Raw genomic sequence first — 22,111 nt, 5'->3', positions numbered from 1 at the left:
TCCAGTTTTTTAGCTCTGGAAGGAGTTAGATAAAACTGTTGCACCATACAGATTGTTCAGCTTTGATTTTGCTAGAGAGTTCATGGAATCATCTTTCTGTTTTTATCATTTTGATTGTAAATGAAATAAATATAAGATAGGAAACTTTTTGACATCTTTAGCCCACGGGATCATGAAAACAAATATTTTCTTAAATTTTAGTAGAAAACTGGTTTGTATTACTGAACTTTACATAGTATTAAATTAATGACATAATTTATTTCTTGACTTTTTTTTCCCTCTTTTTATTTGAGCATCTTTTCTTATGTGCTCAAGGTAGAGTTTTATACAGCTTTGTATAATTCTTATAATCCAAAGTTGTAAAATGTGGAAAGTACTGCCAGTTTGCTCAGCAAATTATTGTCACTTAAGAGAAGCATAAGGATGTGCTGACCAATAGGGTGTTTTTCCTTTTAAATTTTGTACGGCAGTTTTATTGAGATATAATTTATGTACCATAAAACTCACCCATTTAAAGTGTACAATTCAGTAGTTTTTTGTTATAGAGTTATACAGTCATCACCATTAGCAAACCTTAGAACATGACCAGTGGGTTTTGTTTTCTTTTTGTTTTTTAAGGTAAAACATTTGTTAGTAATTACATTTGAAGATTTGGAGCTATTTATACATATTAAATCTCATTTTACTTGTGTGTAAGTACATAGATACCTAGTACAAGTACTATCAAAAGCCTTTTATTGTTAGTTATTTGGAGGAATGGAAAAGTGTATCTTCAAGTAGGTTTGAGCAAATTGAGAGTTCTCAAATGTAATCTCCAGTCTCATTGATTGGTAGGTTTCTGGATCTAGCTACTAGTCAAGTTTCAGGAAGCATGGACTGAAATTAGCTGTTCCCTTTATCCCACATTTGGAGGCTCAAGGTCTCTTCTATTTTTTTTTTTTTTTTTTTGGTCTCTTCTATTTATAATTCCTTTTACTTTCAGCTTCTGTTACTGTTAGAAATAGCTGAAGATTGATGTGAAAAACAGAAATTTGGCTTCATAGATGGGCAGGGATTCACCACCAGGCCTTTTCTCCTTTTTGGGAGGTTCAGAAATGAAGATGGTAGCCAGTACCTAGATATGGTGGGGAAGAATGTGATGAAACTTGGAACCCATATTCTAATGATTTATACAATCAATAATATTCATTAAGGGGATCTGAATAAGTCTTCCTTCAACTCTCTAAATGTCTTCACCCTTGTCTTTCCTTTAAAAGAACTAGTTATCTCATCTTGACTGTTTAGTTTTTTGTAGGTCTTTCAATTTTTCCACAGTATTTCAAATGTTTTTATTTTTTTCTCCTTTGATACTGGGGAATTTTCTGCCTCTTTTTTTCTTAGAGTATCAGGACTATATTCCGTCAGTAGAATTTTTTTTATGCTTAATGTATTAGAAAACAATGTAAGTATTTAATTTATATTAATATTTAAGATAATTATATTTAATTGTATATATTTAAATAGAAAATATATTTAAAGTAGAAAAACTTTTTCATTTATAGTAACCTTGTGTAATCTTATACATACTATCATCAACAGCATGAAATATATAAATATTTTGAGCATGTTAACTATGCCATTGGTATAGCCACTGAGAAGTCTTACTTAATAGTCTGCTTATAACAGCATGAAGTGGTGTATTTTAGAATACCTGGTAGTTATTTTCATGATTTTTACCTCAAAAAATTAAGGAACTATGGAAATTCTATATATATTTTCCATAAATTAATATGTAAATAACAGATATATCCCTTATGGCCACAGCCCGTTAAACTAAACTATACTTCTAGTCAGTGTGACCGCTTGTAATGAGATCCATGTATTTATGAAAAATAGATGTCCCATTATTTATTATACAAATACCAAGACTAAGCTTAATAGAATATCTTTTAGCTCCAAGGTTCACATATGCCAGTCCTTAGACCTCTGACAGACTGGCTTCATCAGAATCTGTTGTCCTAAATAGAGCTTTTAAGAATTTAAAAAAGTAAATGTAGTTATTTTGCTATCTTTATGATTTATACACACATGCATATATATGTGTATATATGAAAAAATCAGCTCTCTTCAGTTTTTAATATTCAAAAATCTGTCTTTACTTACAAGTTACATCATATCAAATAGTCATAATTATTTTCCAAACATCATATTAATATAGTTTAATTTATTTCTTTGACCTTGGTTACAATGAACCTAAACTATTCCAGATAGAACATTATCTTATTCTTAGTTCATCAGATTTTGGCAGTGGAGTTTTAGAACATATTTTCTGCATACCTAAAGATTGAAAAATATTGTTCCACTATACCCAGAGGGGCTTAGCTGAAAAAGTGTCCTTTGTTATCCAGTCTGTAGCATTGCCTTATAAATGAGGCTCCCCTGTTGTAAAATGCCTTTGGTCATTTAAGTTATTAAGTCTTGAGATTGACCCACTTTGAGTTGAACTGTCTTCTACTGAAATAATTTGCTAATAGCATTTTTTCAGAGGGAATTAGTATTCAGATTAATTTCTAGTGATAATAACCTGTAAAAAAAAAATCAGCTTAGATCTCATTGCTCAGATCATGCCTCATTTTCCTATTTACCTATTTTATTCAAAAGCAGTTGTGGCAAGCTGCTAGATATATAACATCATATTCTGTTTTTAAAACTCTACATCTCTAAAGCAGGTTTTGTTTTGTTTTTTAATAACTTAGAGAGAAAGAGAAATGAGAATTTCAAAATCTTTTCACTTAAAAAAAATCAAGGCCAGAGAACTGAAAGAATACACTAAACCAACTCTCAGTAGGCCTTAATTTAAGGATTATTAACTTAACACTAATAATCAATAATTTAGCAGTTATTTGGTAATTCCAATCATATAAAACATATCAAGAACCCGAAAGTAAGATAGTGACAAACATTTGCCTAGTCAAAATAAATGTCAAATAAAATCGATGATACTTAAGCCTGTTTACTGAAGGAATGGCTCAACTTATTACAGGATGAGGAAGGCCAAACCCAAAGTTCCCCTGGGCAGTAAGAATGAGAAGGGCAAACATTGATTCTTTCAGCAAACATTTATTGTATTCCCACTATAAAGAAAGTTTGCATTTGTATTTTTCTCCTTTGCAAGAGAAGGAAAAAATGGGGATTTTATATGCAGTTTGCAAAGTCTCTACTCTAGCTTCTGACGTTTCTATCTTATTACAACAAACAGGTTATTTTTTGTTTTTAATCACTACCAAATTGGCAAGTAGAAAATAATAACCCTACACTGAACTATAGATGCTGTGATAGCTAGGTTTACACACTATCTTTATACTCCCATACATAGTCTCACCTCAGTAAGGCTTTTAGGGTTTCTTGAGTTATGGAAATTAATGATGATAAATTTGTGAATGCTAATGATTTACTGTATTAGGATCTAATTAGTCTTTTCTGATACTTGAAATATAAGCCTAGTTACTGAAATTTTTATACAACTTTAGGGAGAGGATGGATTGGTTTCCTTCTGTTTTGCTCAAGGTAGCTGAAATTGGGAAGAGAGAATCTGAAGGGGCCTGTCCTGTGCTACCTCCTTTCTCTTCTCGTCCGCCCCTGTGGTTATCTTTTAAAGCACAGAAATGGGTTGGTTCCAGTTTCTTGATCAGGATATTCCTACTTGTCTCATTACCTTTCACTGTCGGCAGGTTCATGTGTGTGTCCAGACCTTTTACTTTCTCTTATCCTGTTGAAGATGTCCATTTGTTAGAAACTTTCTTAAAATGTGGCATGCTCCTTCTTGTTTCTGCCAGTGCTGGTCTCTTAGGCTGCAGTTCCTTTTTTGTCACTTGACTTCACCTAGTTCTACAAGGTTATAATCCTCCCTCTCGCCATTTTCCTTTCACTAAGAGATAAAATTTTAAAAAATAAATTTATTTACTTATATTTTATTTACTTTAAAGAAGTAAAACCTTGTTACTTTGATAAAAAGAAAATATAATCACTTCTGTCTATGAGGAAAAGTTTTTACGAGAAGTGCTTCCTATTACATTCGTAACTGAAAATTACGATCTCATTCAGAACTTTATTTGGGAAGATTCATTCACCCAGGAAGTGGGGGAAGAATTTCTTTCCTTACTTCTTTCCCTCAGTGCACCTGGACTCTTATTCAAGCTAAAACTATAAGGTCAGCTACCGTGTGTGATAACTGGGATGTTTATTTTTTTACTTGAATCTCCATTTATAATAGTTTTCTGAGGAAAGATGTATACAGGATGCCAAAGTTATTTACAAATGAACTTTTGAGGATTTCTTGTGTTCTAAAAAGCAAGATATTTGTTTTTCCTTTGGGACTAGTAACACTAGAATGTATATTTGGCAGTGACCATCATTTGGATTGATTTACCTTTCTTAACCTATACCTGTTGTGTCCTCTGTGGGAAGGATTTATTCCTATTACTAATTTTAAATGAAGACTTAAAAATTATTAAAATACTGATATCTGCTGAGGCATATATGATATAAACTATATTCAAAAGGAGAATGTATTCTGGGACAACTTTTAAAATAATCTCATTGCCTTTTTAATGTCCTTGGAAGCCTTATATCTAATTCATACCTTTTGTTTATGGTTGAATATTATTTATTCCATCTCCTGCAAGAGTTTCCCTGTGACATTTATACCTGTTGTAAATTTGTTGGTCAGTCTTTTTTTTTTTTTTTTTTTTTCTCTCTCTTCAGGTGGAGTAATAATAATTGTTGACTCTGGACTTGTTTTAACTTTTTTCTCAGTTTTAAGATTTCCTCATTTTTGTTTTTCCTTGAGTAGTAATATGTTTTCCTATTACTAATTAGGGTTTTTCTTTAATAACAGATTTATACCTAAAACTGGAAGATGTGACCCATAAATTTAATAAGCCCTGTATAATGGATGTAAAGATAGGGCGGAAAAGCTATGATCCTTTTGCTTCATCTGAGAAGATTCAGCAACAGGTCAGCAAGTACCCATTAATGGAAGAGATTGGGTTCTTGGTGCTTGGCATGAGGGTAAGAGTGATTTTTAGTGTAATACACACGTTTCTTGTTACATATTCTTCCCTTGAAAATTATGTTACATATATTTTGGAATTAGGTTATCCATAACTCCCCAGTGTGGGCAGAGATTTTTACCTCTTCTGTTCACTGGTATGTGGGCAGTGTCAGGAATTATTCTGATATACAGTACATGATTAATAAGTAAATGAATAGCTAAACCTCAAGGCTCTGACTCTGATAATTTTGTATTAAAGAAGTCTTAAGTTTAGGTGCAAAATAAATAACATGATAAGTGAATGTGATATTATTTATGATTTTCCCACGAGAAAAGTGCTAAGTTTATATATTCAGTAATTTTTCTGTATATTTAAAACAGAAGAGTGAAATTAAAAATTAGGATATTGTTTCAGACTGTGATTTAAAGCTGTTGTTTTCTTTGCTCATGTTTCTCTGGATTGGCAATTTGAGTTGGGCTCAGGTGGTCAGTTCTTCTGATCTCATCCAGGTTCCCTCTTGTGGCTGCACTCATCTGATGGCTCAGCTGGGGCTTGGTGGTCTAAATGACCTCACTCTTATGTCTACAAATTGATACTAACTGTTGGCTGAGCCTTTTCCCATGAGGTTCCTCATCTTCCAGAAGGCTAAGTGGAGCTTCTTCATGTGCTACATTCCAGGAAGGCAAGAGTGAGAGCTACAAGAGCTGTTAAAATCTAGGTTTGGAAGTCACTTTCTGTCATTTCTATGGAGTTTTATAGGTCAAAGTACATCACAGGGCCAGTCCATATTGATAGGGAGAAGAAGACCCCACTTTTGATGGTGGGAATAGGGGAGTCAAAATACAAATGGCAGTGTGCACAAGGATGTTGAGGCCATCTTCGCAAACAATATGCCACTGTTAAGAATGTGGAATAAAATCCTCTAAATAAATGGTATGTCTAGATGTCTGGAGGTAAAATTTGTATATATGATAAATTATTGCTTCTATAAAAACATAATGGGTCATTTTGAAATTCATCATGTAAGATGATATACAGTCTTCCTTTTGAGTTTTAAACAGGAGAGTTAATAGGAAGCATTATAAATGAATTGTTGGGGGCTTCCCTGGTGGCGCAGTGGTTGAGAATCTGCCTGCCAATGCAGGGGACACGGGTTCGAGCCCTGGTCTGGGAAGATCCCACATGCCGCGGAGCAACTAGGCCCGTGAGCCACAATTGCTGAGCCTGCGCGTCTGGAGCCTGTGCTCCGTAACGAGAGGCCGCGATAATGAGAGGCCCGCGCACCGCGATGAAGAGTGGCCCCCACTTGCCACAACTGGAGAAAGCCCTCGCACAGAAACGAAGACCCAACACAGCCATAAATTAAAAAATAAATAAATAATTTAAAAAAAAAAATAAATAAATGAATTGTTACTGTGATAGTTAAAACAGCACAGTTGAATTTGGTAGTCTGTAAATAAAACCAAAGAAATTATTGACACAGTTATTTCATTTTAGAAAACTCTAAATGTGGGTATATAGTAAAGGGGAAAAGGGTAGTGGAATAATGGTAAAACAAACAAGGAATAAACATCTCAAAGGAATCTGACTGGGCAGTTATTTAAACCTTCACTGTTTTCAAATCTCTCACCCTCCTGCTTTCCTTCTCTTTTAGCAGATAACTTTGCCTTCTGCTTCAGAAAAAATAAGCCATCACACAGGATTTCCTTTAATTTCCTGCTAACAGATGTACATACCTAACCTGCAAGTGCTTTCATTTCCTCCTTATTGCTTCCTGTCACGTTGAAGAATTTTCCATCTTACTAAGGACAGCCCTTCCCTGTGTCCTCTGGATCTCATTGTCTCCCACCTCTTCAGGAGCCTAATACTGTTGATTCTCTCTTGTCCTTTTTATATCTTCAACTTCTGTCTCTCTTTACTCTTTTTTCCTTTTGTTTTAAATATGTTCAAATCACGCTCAAAAAAAAAAATCAGAACCCATCTTTATCCTGTTCTGCTCTCCAGCAATGGGTTTAAATTGTTTCCACATTGCACCCAAACTAGTTATATTTGTTTCTGTTGCCTTACTTCCCACTCAGTATTCTTCAGCCCATTCCAGTCTGACTTTGGCTACATCATGCCACTAGATTGGTGTCTCATGAAGGTCCCTAATGACGTCTCCATGTCACTAAATCCAAATGGCATTTTTCATTACTCATCTTACTTTACTTTGAAAAGCAGCCTTCAACACTGACTAGGTCCTCCTTGAAACATTCCTTTTTGTGTCCATAACACTACACTCTCTCTTGTTTTTTTCCTAAGACCACTTGGCAGTCTTCTTTGCCAGCTCATTTCTTTCTGTTTGTTCTTTAAATATTGAGGTATTCCGCTTAGTTCCATTTTACTGCCTCCCTCTCTTTTTTATTTCTTCCTAGGTAGCATCCTTTGTTCTCATTGGTTCAGTTTTACTTACACTGATAACTCCCAAACATATATTTTCAGCTTCTGGTTTTTCTTTGATCTCCTAATCTATATAGCTAACAGCCTATTAGACATTTTACTCGGATAACTTAAAGACATCTAGGACTAATATGTAAAAAACTGACATAGATCTGTCTTGCAAAATATCAACCACAATAGTAGCAGCAAACCTGTTATTCTCTGTCTCAGTAAATGGCATCACCATACATCCAGTTTTACGAGGGAGAAACCTCATAGTACCATCACCTCTCAGATCCATCCATCAATCCTGTTGATCTTAATTCCCGAGCACCTGAGTCCCATTGTCAAAATTATTCCTCTCTAGACTAGTGAACTCTCAATTTCAGTTTTGCTGAAATTTACTGAACTCTCAATTTACTGAACTCTCAATTTCAGTTTTGCTCTCTTCCAGTCTGTTCTCCAAACATTGCAAAATGTATATCTAATTGTGACATTCCCCAGCTTAAAAACTCTTCAGTGGGTTTCCATTGCCTTTAAGATATGATTTTGCTCTCCTGTGTTATTTCCCCAGACAAATGAGGTTCCTCCGTTTATATTTTTTAATAACATTTTTATTGAGATGTAATTTATATACCATTCAATTCACTCATTTAAGGTATACAGTTGATTGGTTTTAGTATATTCATAGAGTTGGGCAGCCATCATCATATTCAATTGTAGAACGTTTTCATCACCCCAAAAGAAATGCTGTACCTATTAGCAATCACTCCTCATTTCCTTCCAACTTCCAACCCCCTAGCCATAGACAATTCTAATCTACTTTCTGACTCTATAGCTTTGCCTCTTCTGGACGTTTCATATAAACGGAATCATGTAATACAATAGGTGGTCTTTTGTGACTGGCTTCTTTCAATAATGTTTTCAGAGTTTGTCTATGTTAGCATAAATCAGTATTTTATTCCTTTTTATTGTTGTACGGATATACCACATTTTGTTTATCCATTTGTTCGCTGGTCAACTTTGTGTTGTTTCCACTTTTGGGCTATTATTAATAATGCTATCGTGAACATTCATGTACAAGTCGTTACGTTTTTATTTGGGGGGGGGTTGTTCCTGAATTTGAAATTGGTGGGTGCTATGATTAAGTTTAACTTTTTCAGAAACTGCCAAAGTGTTTTTCCAAAGTTCCTGCACCATTTTACATTTCTACCAGTGATATATAGGAGTTCCAGTTTCTCCACATCCTCACCCAAAACCCAAACCTTGTTATTGTCTCTCTCTCTTTTTCTTTTTTTAACTATAAGCCATCCTAGTGGATGTGAAGTGGTATCTCATTGTGGTTTTTATTTGCATTTCCCTAATGGCTCATGGTATTGAGGCTCTTTTCATGTGCTGTTGACCATGTGTATATCTTCTTTGGAGAAATGTCTATTCCAATCCTTTGCCCATTTTTAATTTGGGTTGTTTTTTCTGTGGATTGTTTTTCCACTTTCTTTATAATGGCTTTGGAGTACAAAAGTTTTAAATTTTGAAGTCTAATTTTTTTTTTGTCTTTTGTTACTTGTGCTCTTGGTGTCATAGTTAAGAAACCATTGCCTAAACTAAAGTCATGAAGATTTACTCCTATTTTTCTTCTATAGTTTTAACTCTTACATTGAGATATGTGTACATTTTAAGTTAGTTTTTTGGGTGTGCTTTGAGGAAGAGGTCAAACTTCTTCTTTTGCATATGGATATTCAGTTGTCCTAGCACCATTTATTGAAAAGACCATTCTTTCCCCCACTGGATGCTCTTGACACCCTTGCTGAAAATAAACTGACCATAAATGTAAGAGTTTATTTCTGGACTCTCAGTTCTCTTCTGTTGATCCATATTGTCTTATCTTTATGCCAGAACCACACTGTCTTTTTTTTTTTTCCCCCAGCTTTATTGAGGTATAATTGACGTAAAGATATTTAAAGTATACATTGTGGTGATTTGATATGCATACACATTGTGAAAGGATTCACTCATCTAGTTAATTAACATATCCATCACCTCACATATTTATCTTTTATTTGTGTATGTGAGAACATTTAAGTTCTAAGTTCTACCCTCTTAGCAAATTTCAGTTATGCAATACAGTGTTATCAATTTAGTCACCATGTTTTACATTAGATCCTCAGACTTTATTCATCTTATAACTGAATGATGAATACCAACCTCTTCCTATTTCCCCCACCTCCTCCCAGCCCTTGGTAACCACCTTCTACTCTCTCTTTCTATAAGTTTGGTTTGTTTTTTTGGATTCCATGTATAAGTGATACTGTGCAGTATTTGTCTTTCTCTATCTGGCTTATTTCACTTAGCATAATGCCCTTAAGGTCCATCTATGTTGTTGCAAATGGCAGGATTGCCTTCTTTTTCATGACTGAATAATATTCCGTTGTTTATTTACAGGCGTACTTGGAGGTATTGTGGGTTCAGCTCCAGACCACTGCAATAAAGCAGATATCACAATAAAACAAGTCACAAGAATTTTTTGGTTTCCCAATGCATATAAAAGTTATGTTTACACTATACTGTAATCTGTTAAGTATGCAATAGCATTATGTCTAAACAAACAATGGGCATACCTTAATTTAAAAATACTTTATTGCTAAAAAAGTGCCAAAACAATTATAATAGTAACATCAAAATTCACTGATCACATAACATAACAATATAATAATAATGAAAAAGTTTGAAATATTGCGAGAATTACCAAATGTGACACAGAGACATGAACTGAGCAAATGCTGTTGGAAAAATGGTGCTGATAGACTTGTTTAATGGAGGCTTGCCATAAACCTTCAATTTGTGAAGAACACAGTATCTGTGAAGTGCAGTAAAACAAGGTATGTGTGTACACACCACATCTTTATCCATTCATTCATTGATGTACACTTAGGTTGTTTCCACATCTTGGCTATTGTGAATAATGCTGCAATGAACAGGGAGTGCATATAGCACCACGATATCCTATTTTCTTTTTCTTGGGTGTATACCCAGAAGTAGAATTGCTGGATCATAATGGTAGTTCTAGTTTTAAGTTTTTGAGGAGCTTTCATACTGTTTTCCATAGTGGCTGCACCAGTTTACATTCCTGCCAGTAGTACTCAAGTGTTGCCTTTTCTCTATATTCTCACCAACACTTGTTATTTGTTGTCTTTTTGATGATAACCATTCTAACAGGTGTGAAGTATATCTTGTGATTTTTTTTTTTTGCACTTTTTTTTTTTTTTTTTTTTTTTTTTTTTATTTTTGGCTGTGTTGGGTCTTCGTTTCTGTGCGAGGGCTTTCACTAGTTGCGGCGAGCAGGGGCCACTCTTCATCGCGGTGCGCGGGCCTCTCACTATCGTGGCCTCTCTTGTTGCGGAGCACAGGCTCCAGACGCGCAGGCCCAGCAGTTGTGGCTCACGGGCCTAGCCGCTCCGCGGCATGTGGGATCCTCCCAGACCAGGGCCCGAACCCGTGTCTCCTGCACTGGCAGGCAGATTCAACCACTGCGCCACCAGGGAAGCCCCTATCTTGTGATTTTGATTTGCATTTCCCTGATGATTAGTGATGTTGAGCACCTTTTGATGTTCCTGTTGGGCATTTGGATGTTGTCTTTGGCAAAATATCTATTCAGTTCCTCTGTCCATTTTTGAATCAAAAAATTTTCCCATCAAATTGTCTGACTTCTTTATATATTTGGAATATTAACGCCTTATCAGATATATGATTTGCAGATATTTTCTCAGAAGCACACTGTCTTTTTTTTTTTTTTTGGCTGTGCTGTGCAGCTTGCCGGATCTTAGTTCCCTGACCAGGTGTTGAATCCAGGCCCACGGCAGTGAAAGCACTTAGTCCTAACCACTGGACCACCAGGGAACTCCCAAGAACTACACTGTCTTGATTAGTGTAGCTTTGGAATAAGTTTTGAAACCAGGAATTGTTAGACTTTCAACTTTGTTCTTCTTTTCCAAGATTGTTTTGGCTGTTCTGGGTCCCTTCAACTTCCACGCGAATTTTAGAATCAACTTGTCATTTCTGCAAAGAGGTGTTGGCTGGGATTTTGGTGTAAGGAATAGTTTTGGATCTGTAGATCAATTTGGGTTCCCCTATTTTTGTTTTCATGGCTTCCTTTATATAGTAGTTAGCAGTTTATAATTACATATTGTTTACTTATCTGAGAAAGGATATGATTGAAGTGTGAAATAATAAATGAGAATGAGAATGTGAATATAAATTTAATTATGTTATTCTAGAATGTTAAAATTGGGAGACATACCTTGAATTTAGTTGGAGTTATGTTAGGATTTTTTTCAAATAGTTATTTCTTTAGTAGGTGGTAAATTCATTAAACTTTTTAATCACAGTGGGTTTATAGACTAATAATAAAGATAGACTTGAATAATTTTAGAATGAATGTTCCAAATTTTAAAAATTCTCCTCCAAGACAGTCCTGCCTTTAAATTAAAAAAAAAAACCAAACCAAAAACAACCCTTAATATAACTGAATAGACTGAAATTTACCAAATATATCAGTTTTAACATACTTTTCTGTTATGTTTAACCAGTAGTAGGAAGAGGTTTGGTGGGTAGAAGAACATGCCAATTTAGGAATTCCTTATTTTTAAATGACTGTCAGCAATTATACTGTTATTTCCTTGATCCCAAGATGGTGTAGATGATAAGACTCACTTTGATTTAACAACAAGATTTATTAAGATATGTGTAACAAAAGAGATAGAAACTGAATAGGAACTATATGAACGAGGGAGTCACAAAAGGAGGAGTATAGAGTGCCTTTGGAAAAGGTGGTATTTTGAACTGGCAACGGGGAAAATAATAGGTAGAAAACCAAGAAGCAGAGCATATTGTGAAATAGGAGTTTATGTAAGGTGACTGGAGCATACTATATGTAGGAAGGTGGGGTGTATTTTAGCTTAAAGTATCAAACTTGAGAGAAGTTAATATATCAGCAGCTTGCTTTGGGACTTACTGGCTTTTTGACATAGCATCCTTTTGGGTTAACTATTTGAATGGTTGTTTAATTTTCCAGTTTTGTATTGACTCGGAAAACACATGCTGTATAACTGTAGGGGTTTATTATATTTATTAACCACAAGTAATTGAAATACAATTTGTAGAAATTTACCTGAAATTTCTTTAGAACTTGTGATTCAAGATTTTAGATGATTTAATTTTGGATGTTCCAGTATATTTTTGGCAATAACTTAAATTTTTGGCAAAGAAATAAATATTTGCACTTAAGAGAGAAGTCACGTTTCTTAATCACTGATTCCTAATTACTGGGGGAAAAGATTCTTTTGATCTTTATCACATTGTCTAAAAATCAGACTCTTTTTTTGTATACCTTTTTTTCCTCTATAATAGTGGATAACAGTAACCCTTCAAATTTCTTTTTTCCATTAATAGGATTTGATTTAATAGGAAATGTGTTTTGCTAAAGATATTTGAATTGGTTTGCTCCTGACATGAGTTCCTGTAAAATAAGCAACTCATATGATCCAGGAAGTGCTGGAGCTTTTTTTTTGCTTGTTATTCTGTTCTACTCATGTCTTCCAGCTTACCATTCCGTTAAAAATATTTTCAAGGTGGTACTGTAACTTTTGATTTATAGATATCTTTGTGACTGACCAAGACTGGACAGTGGGTAGAGACTGAAGAAATTCTCAGACCTCTTGATATTCTAGCTTTAACTAGTAAAGTAGAAGTAAATAAAGATGCCTGAAATTAATACAGCATTGTAAATCAACTATACTCCAATAAAAAAATAAATGAATGAATAAGAATAAGTAAATAGAGGAAGAGAGAATATCAATAAAGGAGTCCCACTGAAACTAATTAGCTTTAGTCTATTTGTGAAATTTATATTTTTCATATGTGAAATCTAACTTAGCTCAGAAAATACATCCCTGAATAGTATTTGAAAATTCTTCTCATTTGTTTTTTGTGTTTATTTAATATATTTCCTCTGATTATTAATTTCTCAATTTCATCCTTTTTTATTGCAACATAAATGATATATAACATTGTGTATGTTTGCGTTGTACAACATATTGATTTGTTACATTTGTATATTGCCATATGATTGCCACATAGCATTAGTTAATACCTCTGTCACTTTGAAAATCCTCTTTTACACATATTTCTGTGCATAGAGAACTTGAGTATATTTTTTTAAACACATTTTGGTTATGATTAACTGTTCTTATAAAAATATTTTTTCCTGTAGTCAAATGTAATTTTGGTATTTATGAAATGCTTTCTTCTATTCATAGTAACACTTTGTTCAAGATAAATTATCTTTCTTTAATAGGCTGTAAGAACACGGTTCTAATTTAACTCTTTGAATAAAGTGAAGCATTTGAGATAGATGGTAATTAGCCATATCAGACTGAAAGTTATAAAATATCAGTTTCTAAAGCAATGTATTCTTTTTTTTCTTTTTTAAAATATTTATTTATTTATTTGGCTTTGCCGGGTCTTAGTTGCGGCACACACGGGATCTTTAGTTGTGGCATGTGGGATCTAATTCCCTGACCAGGGATCAAATTCGGGTCCCCTGCATGGGAGTGTGTGGACCACCAGGGAAGTCCCTAAAGCAATGTATTCTTAATGCTTCTTAAAAATATTTAATTAAAATTTGATGAGATACATTGTTATACGGCTCAAACTCCAAAAAGTATAGAAATATATACAGTGAGAAGTCACTCTCCACACAGGATACTATATTATAGTGATTTTTTTCTCCAGTGTATCCTTCCAGAAGTATTTTAAACATATACAAGTAAATGCTGCATATATGTATTCCTTTATTGCAAAACCTACCTACTTTGAACACTGTTCTGTATCTTGCTTTTTTTTTTTTGTTTAACGTATCATGAAGATTTTTCCATAGTGGCACAGTATTATAGTTTAACCAGCTTACTTTGATGGATCCTTTGACTTGTTTCCAGTCTTTTGCTCTTACAAGTAATGTTACAAATGACTAACCGGAGACCTACCTCATTCCACCAGTGTGCTAGGGTATTTATGGGATAAGCTTCCAGAGGGGAATTGCTGAGCTTGTATGCGTTTATAATTGTGGTAGATATTGGCAGTCTGCCTGATATCTAGAACAGTGGTTTTGAACCAGGGGCCGTTTTATTCCCCAGGGAGTCATTTGGCAGTGTCTGGAGGCATTTTTGGTTGCCACAATTTTGGGGTAGGCTGTGTTCCTGGTATGTTTGAGAGCTGTTTGATTTCAGTGAACTCTTCAGATATGTTGTTCATTTTCCCATAAGAGTAAACATGCCCTTTGTTCATCATATAAATTTCAAATACCTTTTCTCTGTTTGTCTTTTGATTTCTGAATGGCAAAAACACTATGAACATTTTAAAAAACATATTGTATGTGGTAGAAATTTTTGAGTTTTAGTTGGAAATGCCTTCCCTAGTTATCAGTTATTGAAGGATTCTTCTATCTTCGGGTGGGGAGGCATTTTATTTTGCTCATTTTGATCTTTGATGTATTTGGAATTTATCCTGGTATAAGTTATAAATACAACTTATTTTTTCCAGATCACTAGTTAATCATACTAACACCATTTAATAATAATCCATCTTTTTCTGCTGGTTTAAAATACCATTATCACATACAAGCTTCTCATGTTTTTTGATTTTGAAGTATGTTTTAATGGAATTACTATCCCAAAGAGATATCTGCACTCTGTTCATTGCAGCAATATTCACGATATCCAACATATGGGAACAACCTAAGTGTTTGTCTACAGATAAATGGATAAAGAAGATGTGCCTCTTTAAACAATGGAATATCATTCAGCCATGAGAAAGAAGGAAATATGGATGAAACTAGAGGGCATTTTGCTAAATGCAATAAGCCAGCCAAAGAAAGACAGATACTGTGTGGTAGCACTTATATGTTGAGTCAAAAAAAGAAACCCAAAAGACAAAGCTGATCTCATAGAAACAGAGAATAGAATGGGGGTTTCCAGGGATTTAGGGAAGGGGGAAATGGGGAGATGTAGGTCAGAGGGTACAAACTTTCAGTTATAAGATGAATAAGTTCTGAGGAGCTAATGTATAGCATGGTGACTATAGTTAATAATACGATATTGTATACTTGAAGTTGGCTGAGAGTAGATTTTAAGCATTCTCACTGCATACATACACTAAAAATGAGTTAACTGTATGAGGTGATGCATGTGTTTGTTTTCTTGATCTTAGTAATCATTCCACAATGTATATATATACCAAATAATCACATTGCATACTTTAAATATATACAATTATACTTGTCATTTATTCCTCAATAAAGTTGGAAAAAGTATAAATAAAATATGTTTTAATATCTAGTAGGATGGCAAGGTTAGTCCCTCCTTACTGATCTTATTTGGATTTTCCTTAGCAATTCTTGATTTTCTATATGAACTTTAAAATTAGCTTATATGATTAAAATAATTGTTGGTGTTTTATTATAATCTGATTTTACTCCTAGATTAATTGTATCTTTTATGATGTTGAATCTTCCTTTCTAAGAACATGGGTATGTGTTTATGTGTATATCTTAGGAGTGTTTTAAAGACGTCGTTCTGTAGATCTTAGGCTTTTTTAGTTTATTCCTATGTTTTATTTCTTTTTTATTTGATTTGTAAGTAGGGTCTTCCATTACATTTTCTAGCCAGTTGTTTGTATATATGAAAGCTTATTTTCTGTTTACTAATTTGTACTGTCACCATTTCAAGTTTTTATTGTTTTTGTTAGTTTTTAAATTGATTTTCCAATATACAACCATTATCTACAAAGAGTAGTATTTTTGTTGCCGCCTTTTCAAATTATTATGCCTCTTATTTCTTTCTCTTATCTATTTGCATTTGCTAGAAACTCCAGAACAATATTAGGTAATAATGATGATAAAACACATTGTGGTTGAGTACTTTTTGTGGAAGTTTCTTGTATTTTAGGACAGATGCTTCCTTATTTCTACTTTAAACTTGAGGCTAACTTTTGGTGGATTGAGATGGATAATTCTTTTCGTATTGGAAGTACTCATCTGTCTTTTTAAAGAGTTTTCATTGATAGTAGATGTAAATTTGCTAAATGCCTTTTCAGCATGATAAGACAATATGATTTTTTTTTTTCATCTTAACTCCATTAGAATGAATTATATGAGTAGATCTTCCCATCTTTAACCATCCTTGCATTGCTGGGATTCCCTCCACTGCTCCTCACTCCCAGCCCTGGGTCAAGGAGTATTAGTGTTTAATATTCAGTGCTTTTTTCTGACAGGTTTATCATGTTCATTCTGATAGCTATGAGACACAAAACCAGCACTATGGGAGAAGCTTAACAAAAGAAACTCTAAAGGATGGTAAGGATTGAAAAACCATACTTCAATGCTTTTATTACTACACAGTTATCAAAATAATTCTAAAGTGATTTCAGTTTTAATTCTCCTTTGGTATAATGATTCAGTTCACAATAAAGTTTTAACATATATGCTTCTAAAATATTTATGGCCAAGATATTATAAAAGCAGTGATAGCACAGATTTCCAGAAATAATATTCTTTTAAAGTTTATTATTAGCTCTATCCAAGATGGGGCAGAACTTAAGAGTGATGTAAATACTTTGAAGAATTTTTATTTTATGTATACAGAATAATCATCTATAGTGTGCCCTTAACAATTAGTATTTGCCTTGGTATACTTAACCAATAGCAAGCTAATATTCAGATTGGCTGTTGTTTTTGGCCATGCTGTGCAGCTTGCGGGATCTTAGTTCCCTGACCAGGAATCAAACCCATGTCTCCTGCAGTGGAAGCATGGAGCCCTAACCACTGGATTGCCAGGGAAATCCCCAGATTGGCTCTTTATTAAAATATTTCTCAGGCTAATATGACTATTTTTAGCAGTTTCTGTTCCGAAGTAGGGGAACAGCAAAATTTAATTACATATATCCATAAATTCCCAAATATGATAAAATATGCATAAATAATTTTATAAGAGGCCTAATCTGATAGGTTAAAACATGTAAAAGTCTCAATTTTGAATAACATACTCAACTTGGAGTAGTACTAGTCCCCATAGTGAGCTCAACTTTTGTGAAAAGACTGATTTAATAAATATTTTCGAGAACATAAATTAAGTACAGTTATGGTTTGGTATTTTGGTAATGGGCTGTTGACATCATTAAAAATGGTTATGATTTGACTCTAGGTTCTAGATTAGTTCGTGAATGTGATTCTAACAAATATGTAATCTTACTGTAAAATTCCTCATAATAGCAAATGAAGCAAATCTTGGAATCCTGTTCCTTAAGAGAATGTATAGAGAGAGCACTAAACTAGCAGTCTACCTGTAGTAAATTTTTTGTCTAAATAAGGTACTTCACGTTACATAAGTGTCATTTATATGTTTTCTAGCGAGAATATCTTCACCAGAAATTAAGTTGAGCTCCAAGATTCTGTGTTTGACTAGAATTCTTATCTGTTCACTTAATTGCAGGGGCTGATGGGAGAAAATTAAAGAATTGTATCTAAGATGAGATTACTTCCCAAGTGATAGTTATTTCATAATTTCATTATAATCCTAGTATTTTCCTTTTTATAGGAGTCTCCCGTTTTTTTCATAATGGATTCTGCTTAAGAAAAGATGCTATTGCTGCCAGTATTCAGAAGATTGAGAATATTCTGCAGTGGTTTGAAAGCCAGAAGCAGCTTAACTTTTATGCAAGTTCATTACTGTTTGTTTATGAAGGTTCATCTCAGCCAACTACTGCAAAATTGAATGACAGAACTTTAGCAGAAAAGTTTTTGTCCAAAGGACAGCTCTCAGACACAGATGTACTAGAGTACAATAATAACTTTCATGTGTTAAGTTCCACAGCAAATGGAAAAATAGAGGCTTCAGTGGGCAAAAGCTTGTCCAAAATGTATGCTCGTCACAGAAAAATGTATTCAAAAAAGCATCACAGTCAGACTTCGTTGAAAGTTGAAAATATAGAGCAAGACAATGGGTGGAAAAGCATGTCACAGGAACATTTAAACGGAAACGTACTTTCCCAACTGGAAAAAGTCTTCTACCATCTTCCCACTGGTTGTCAAGAGGTTGCGGAAGTAGAAGTGCGAATGATAGACTTTGCTCATGTGTTCCCTAGCAACACAGTAGATGAGGGATATGTTTATGGGCTGAAGCATTTAATTACTGTACTGCAGAGTATTTTAGACAATTGAATCCTTTGCTGCAATCTTTTAAAGGGGTGGGGCAATCATAATGAAGAGTGGCAGTTAATAACTCTGCACTTGTAATGCTGTGTAAAAAATTTGTATTGTGAGTCTACATTTTATTTGTCTTTATACTTTTGGTAGAAGGGTTAACTTTTTTATAATCTTACTCAGGAAAACTAATTATTTGTTCTTTAGAAAACTATAAAGAATAAAGAAACTTAGGAATGTTAAGCAGGGAATGTGGTGGTACGTGGCTTAAACATCTATTTGGCTTAAGCAAAATGCAAACCATTATTCAGTCATTACGAGTTTAGTTAGCTTTCTGTAGCCAATTTATTGTGAAATCTCTGTCCACCCACCCTTGACAATGAGCCATATCTAAACTCATTACATTATTAGAACACTTTCAAAAATCTAGAAAGCACAGGTTGATATCCTTAGTATTGCTATGTATGAAGTTATTAAAACTGGAGAAAATTCTACAGAAATAAGTACTGTTTAGGTTTTATATTAAAAGTTCAGACCAGCATATCAAAAGGTGCTTCTTAGAAGTAAAATGATTTAGAATTATTGTATTCCAAAAGCAGATTTTCCCTTTAATTTCCATTTATATGCGTATTTCAAAATACTTCTTGAAAAAGATCATTGAAATGGACAACAACAACAACAAAAGTCTGACATTAAGGGCACTAATAATTAGTCTCGCCAAGTTTAGGGAAGAGAGAAGTTATTTGCAAGGAACAAAATTTTTTCTTTTAAAATCTTTATGGGAAAATTGGAATTTTACTACATTGTGACAAGTATTATAAACCATATAATACCTTTTACTGCAGCTTCAAAAAGGTGGATGATTGAAGCTCTTCTTATTTCTCCTTTAAATAACTTTTGAGAGTTTTTTTCTTTTACAATTCTTGTAATTACATGTCCCCATTTAGTTAAGCAGTGGTATGAATATATGTTGCTAAAAAGTGTTTCTCAGAATTCTAATAGGCAGTGAAAGACAACATCCAGTATGGTGAGTGTTAGCAAAAATACTGTGTGTAAATTAGTACGTCGTACAGAGTTTGGTACATGTCTAAATTCATGCTCCTGTTTCATTCTTAAAACAGTTGTATATCATATTCAAGAGAGAAATTATAATTTAACTTCATGGGGGGGCAGTACTATTTTTCTTGGAAAAATTAGATTTGTAAGTATTATCTCTGTTTCACATCTACCCCTTTTAAAAAATAACTAGTTATTTGTTATTGGAAACATTTAGAACTTTGAAATTAAATTTGCAAGTATGTTAAATGTTTATGTTTTCATTACTTGCACTTTGATTCACTAATAAAACATCTTAAGTAGTCAGCAGTCTTGCCATATTCCTGGAAATTGTTTTAGACTTGTGAACTGTTAGACTGTTTTCTCCCCAAAATTACAAATTAAACTTTTAAATTCAAGGGCCTTTTTTTAGTGTGAAGGAAAGTATCACAATTTTATGTTTATCTCACCTTCCCAGCCCTCTCTTGAGTGTACTTTTGCAAGTATCTGAGCACAAAGAAAAGTAACAAATGCCCTATGGATTCTGTGCTTAGTAAATATATTAGGCCTGAATACCTTTAAAATTCATATGCATTTGTTATAGCAAAATTTGATTATTTAACATTTTTTATTTAGAGTCAGTGTAGGTATTTTCCATAAGGACTTCATATTTTTCTCTGCTGCCTAAATGGGTATTGCCATAGCTTTTTTTTGTGGGGATGAAGTTCAAGTCATAGTTAATAGAAATTTTTTAGTTTTACTTTTTTTGTCCCACAGCGTAGACTTTTGTTGTTGTTGTTATTTGGATAATGGTTCAATAAATCTTAAGCTCATATAATTTAAACACTATTTTGAATCTTAACAAAATGAGACTTTTTTTTTGTATGGGGTGGTATCAACCTATATGTACAATGAAGTTAATAAATTTAAGTATTATCAGATTTTTTGCGCATTTTAGCTCAATAAAGTGTGAATCAGTTCCATATTTTCTTTATCCATATTTGGAAATTTAGTTTTGTATAATCAGTGTCTTACCTTTTTGATACAATAGATAATGCTTTGTTTTAATAAAACAAGAAACACTTTTATCTTTTGTTCTTCAGGGAAGGGATTCACATTTAATTCTGTTTGTTTACATTTTTTTTATCACTGTTATCCAATGCCCATTTTATGTTACTTTATAAGTAAGCTTACATGTAACAGAACAAGCATCTATTTGTGTTATCTACATGTGACTATTTTACTGTCTAGTCCAGTCATTTAACATGCTGAAATTTACCACTGTGGGGATGAGGGATCACTTTTCACCAAGCATATTTAAACATTTAAATGTTCAAGAAATAATAATAAGGATATAGTTTGGGTTAATAGGATTACCGTAGTTTTTTCCCCCTAGGAAATATAAATGATTTTAGTGTATTTCTTATGGAATGCACTCATGAAAAGGACTTTAAGAAATTGTGGATAATGAATAATACATTTCTCTAATAAAAATTTAAATTGTATAATAGTTTTATAATAAAGTATTTACATTAATTGATATTTTAATATGGATGAAGTTACATAGATTCAAATAAATTAACATTGATACATGCTAAATATTTTATCTGAATAGTTTTTCAAGAAACAGTTGTGAAAATGTGTGTATTAAATGACTGTAACATGGAGCATGTCGTATTTTCAACTCAGTATTCGTTATTTGTTTTATGTGTCTGGAAATTGTACTTACTATGCCTCTTTACACTACAATTTGCTGTTGTGGGGCTTCAGATTGTGTTCAACTGAATAAGATCTTTTTTTATGATTTTAGTTGAGTATAATTTACTATTTTATGATTTCCAAGATGATGTTCTTCATATCTCTATACCGTGTACACATCAAATTTATAATTAACTTGAGAAGATAGAATTAATTTTCAGAGATATCTCAGTTGCGATTTTCTTGTTTCATGCAACTGGAAACATATTTGTTTCTAGGACTTGGAATATTAAAGATGATGTAGGATGAAAGAAAATGGTAGAACAATGAAAGAATTTTATTTGTGAAATTACAGAAATTTTCTCCACTATTTTAAAGCATTGTCATCATTTTAGTACCATTTGCTCTTAGTAGTTTGGCATTTGATACTTTAAAACTTGATTTGCTTTAAAAATTGTTTACAATGCTTTGTAATAATCTTCCTTATCCAGTGCCTTTAACCTTGATTTGATATATGTGTAGCCTTGGTTATCCTTCCATTACATCCTGTAATGTCTTCATAGCCTAGACTTCAATTAAAAAAAGTCAATTTGGTCATGTAAAGAGGATGCAATTGTCTATTAATGCTTTAGGAAAACAAGTAATGTTGTGTATGGAGGCCAGGCATCTTAGTTCA

General features: G+C 33.3%; 1 protein-coding gene across 4 annotated transcripts in view; it reads left to right on the top strand.

Moving 5' to 3' along the window:
* IPMK (inositol polyphosphate multikinase) overlaps positions 1 to 20,714 on the top strand; it is a 38,299-nt gene extending 17,585 nt beyond the window's left edge. For 3 of the 4 annotated variants that reach the window (XM_059899748.1, XM_059899747.1, XM_059899750.1), the window contains exons 4-6: positions 4,877 to 5,049; positions 16,776 to 16,857; positions 18,098 to 20,714. In XM_059899748.1, coding sequence (XP_059755731.1) covers positions 4,877 to 5,049; positions 16,776 to 16,857; positions 18,098 to 18,720 — 878 coding nt within the window. In that variant the 3' untranslated portion in view covers positions 18,721 to 20,714. The remainder of the gene's footprint in view (positions 1 to 4,876; positions 5,050 to 16,775; positions 16,858 to 18,097) is intronic. The other variant, XM_059899749.1, reaches the window with a different exon arrangement.
* The last annotated feature ends 1,397 nt before the right edge of the window (positions 20,715 to 22,111 follow it).

Source organism: Balaenoptera ricei, chromosome 16, assembly GCF_028023285.1.
Source record: "Balaenoptera ricei isolate mBalRic1 chromosome 16, mBalRic1.hap2, whole genome shotgun sequence".
Taxonomy (NCBI): Eukaryota; Metazoa; Chordata; class Mammalia; order Artiodactyla; family Balaenopteridae; genus Balaenoptera; species Balaenoptera ricei.
Note: the sequence above shows the minus strand (reverse complement) of the source record. Positions and strands in the feature narration are given on the sequence as shown.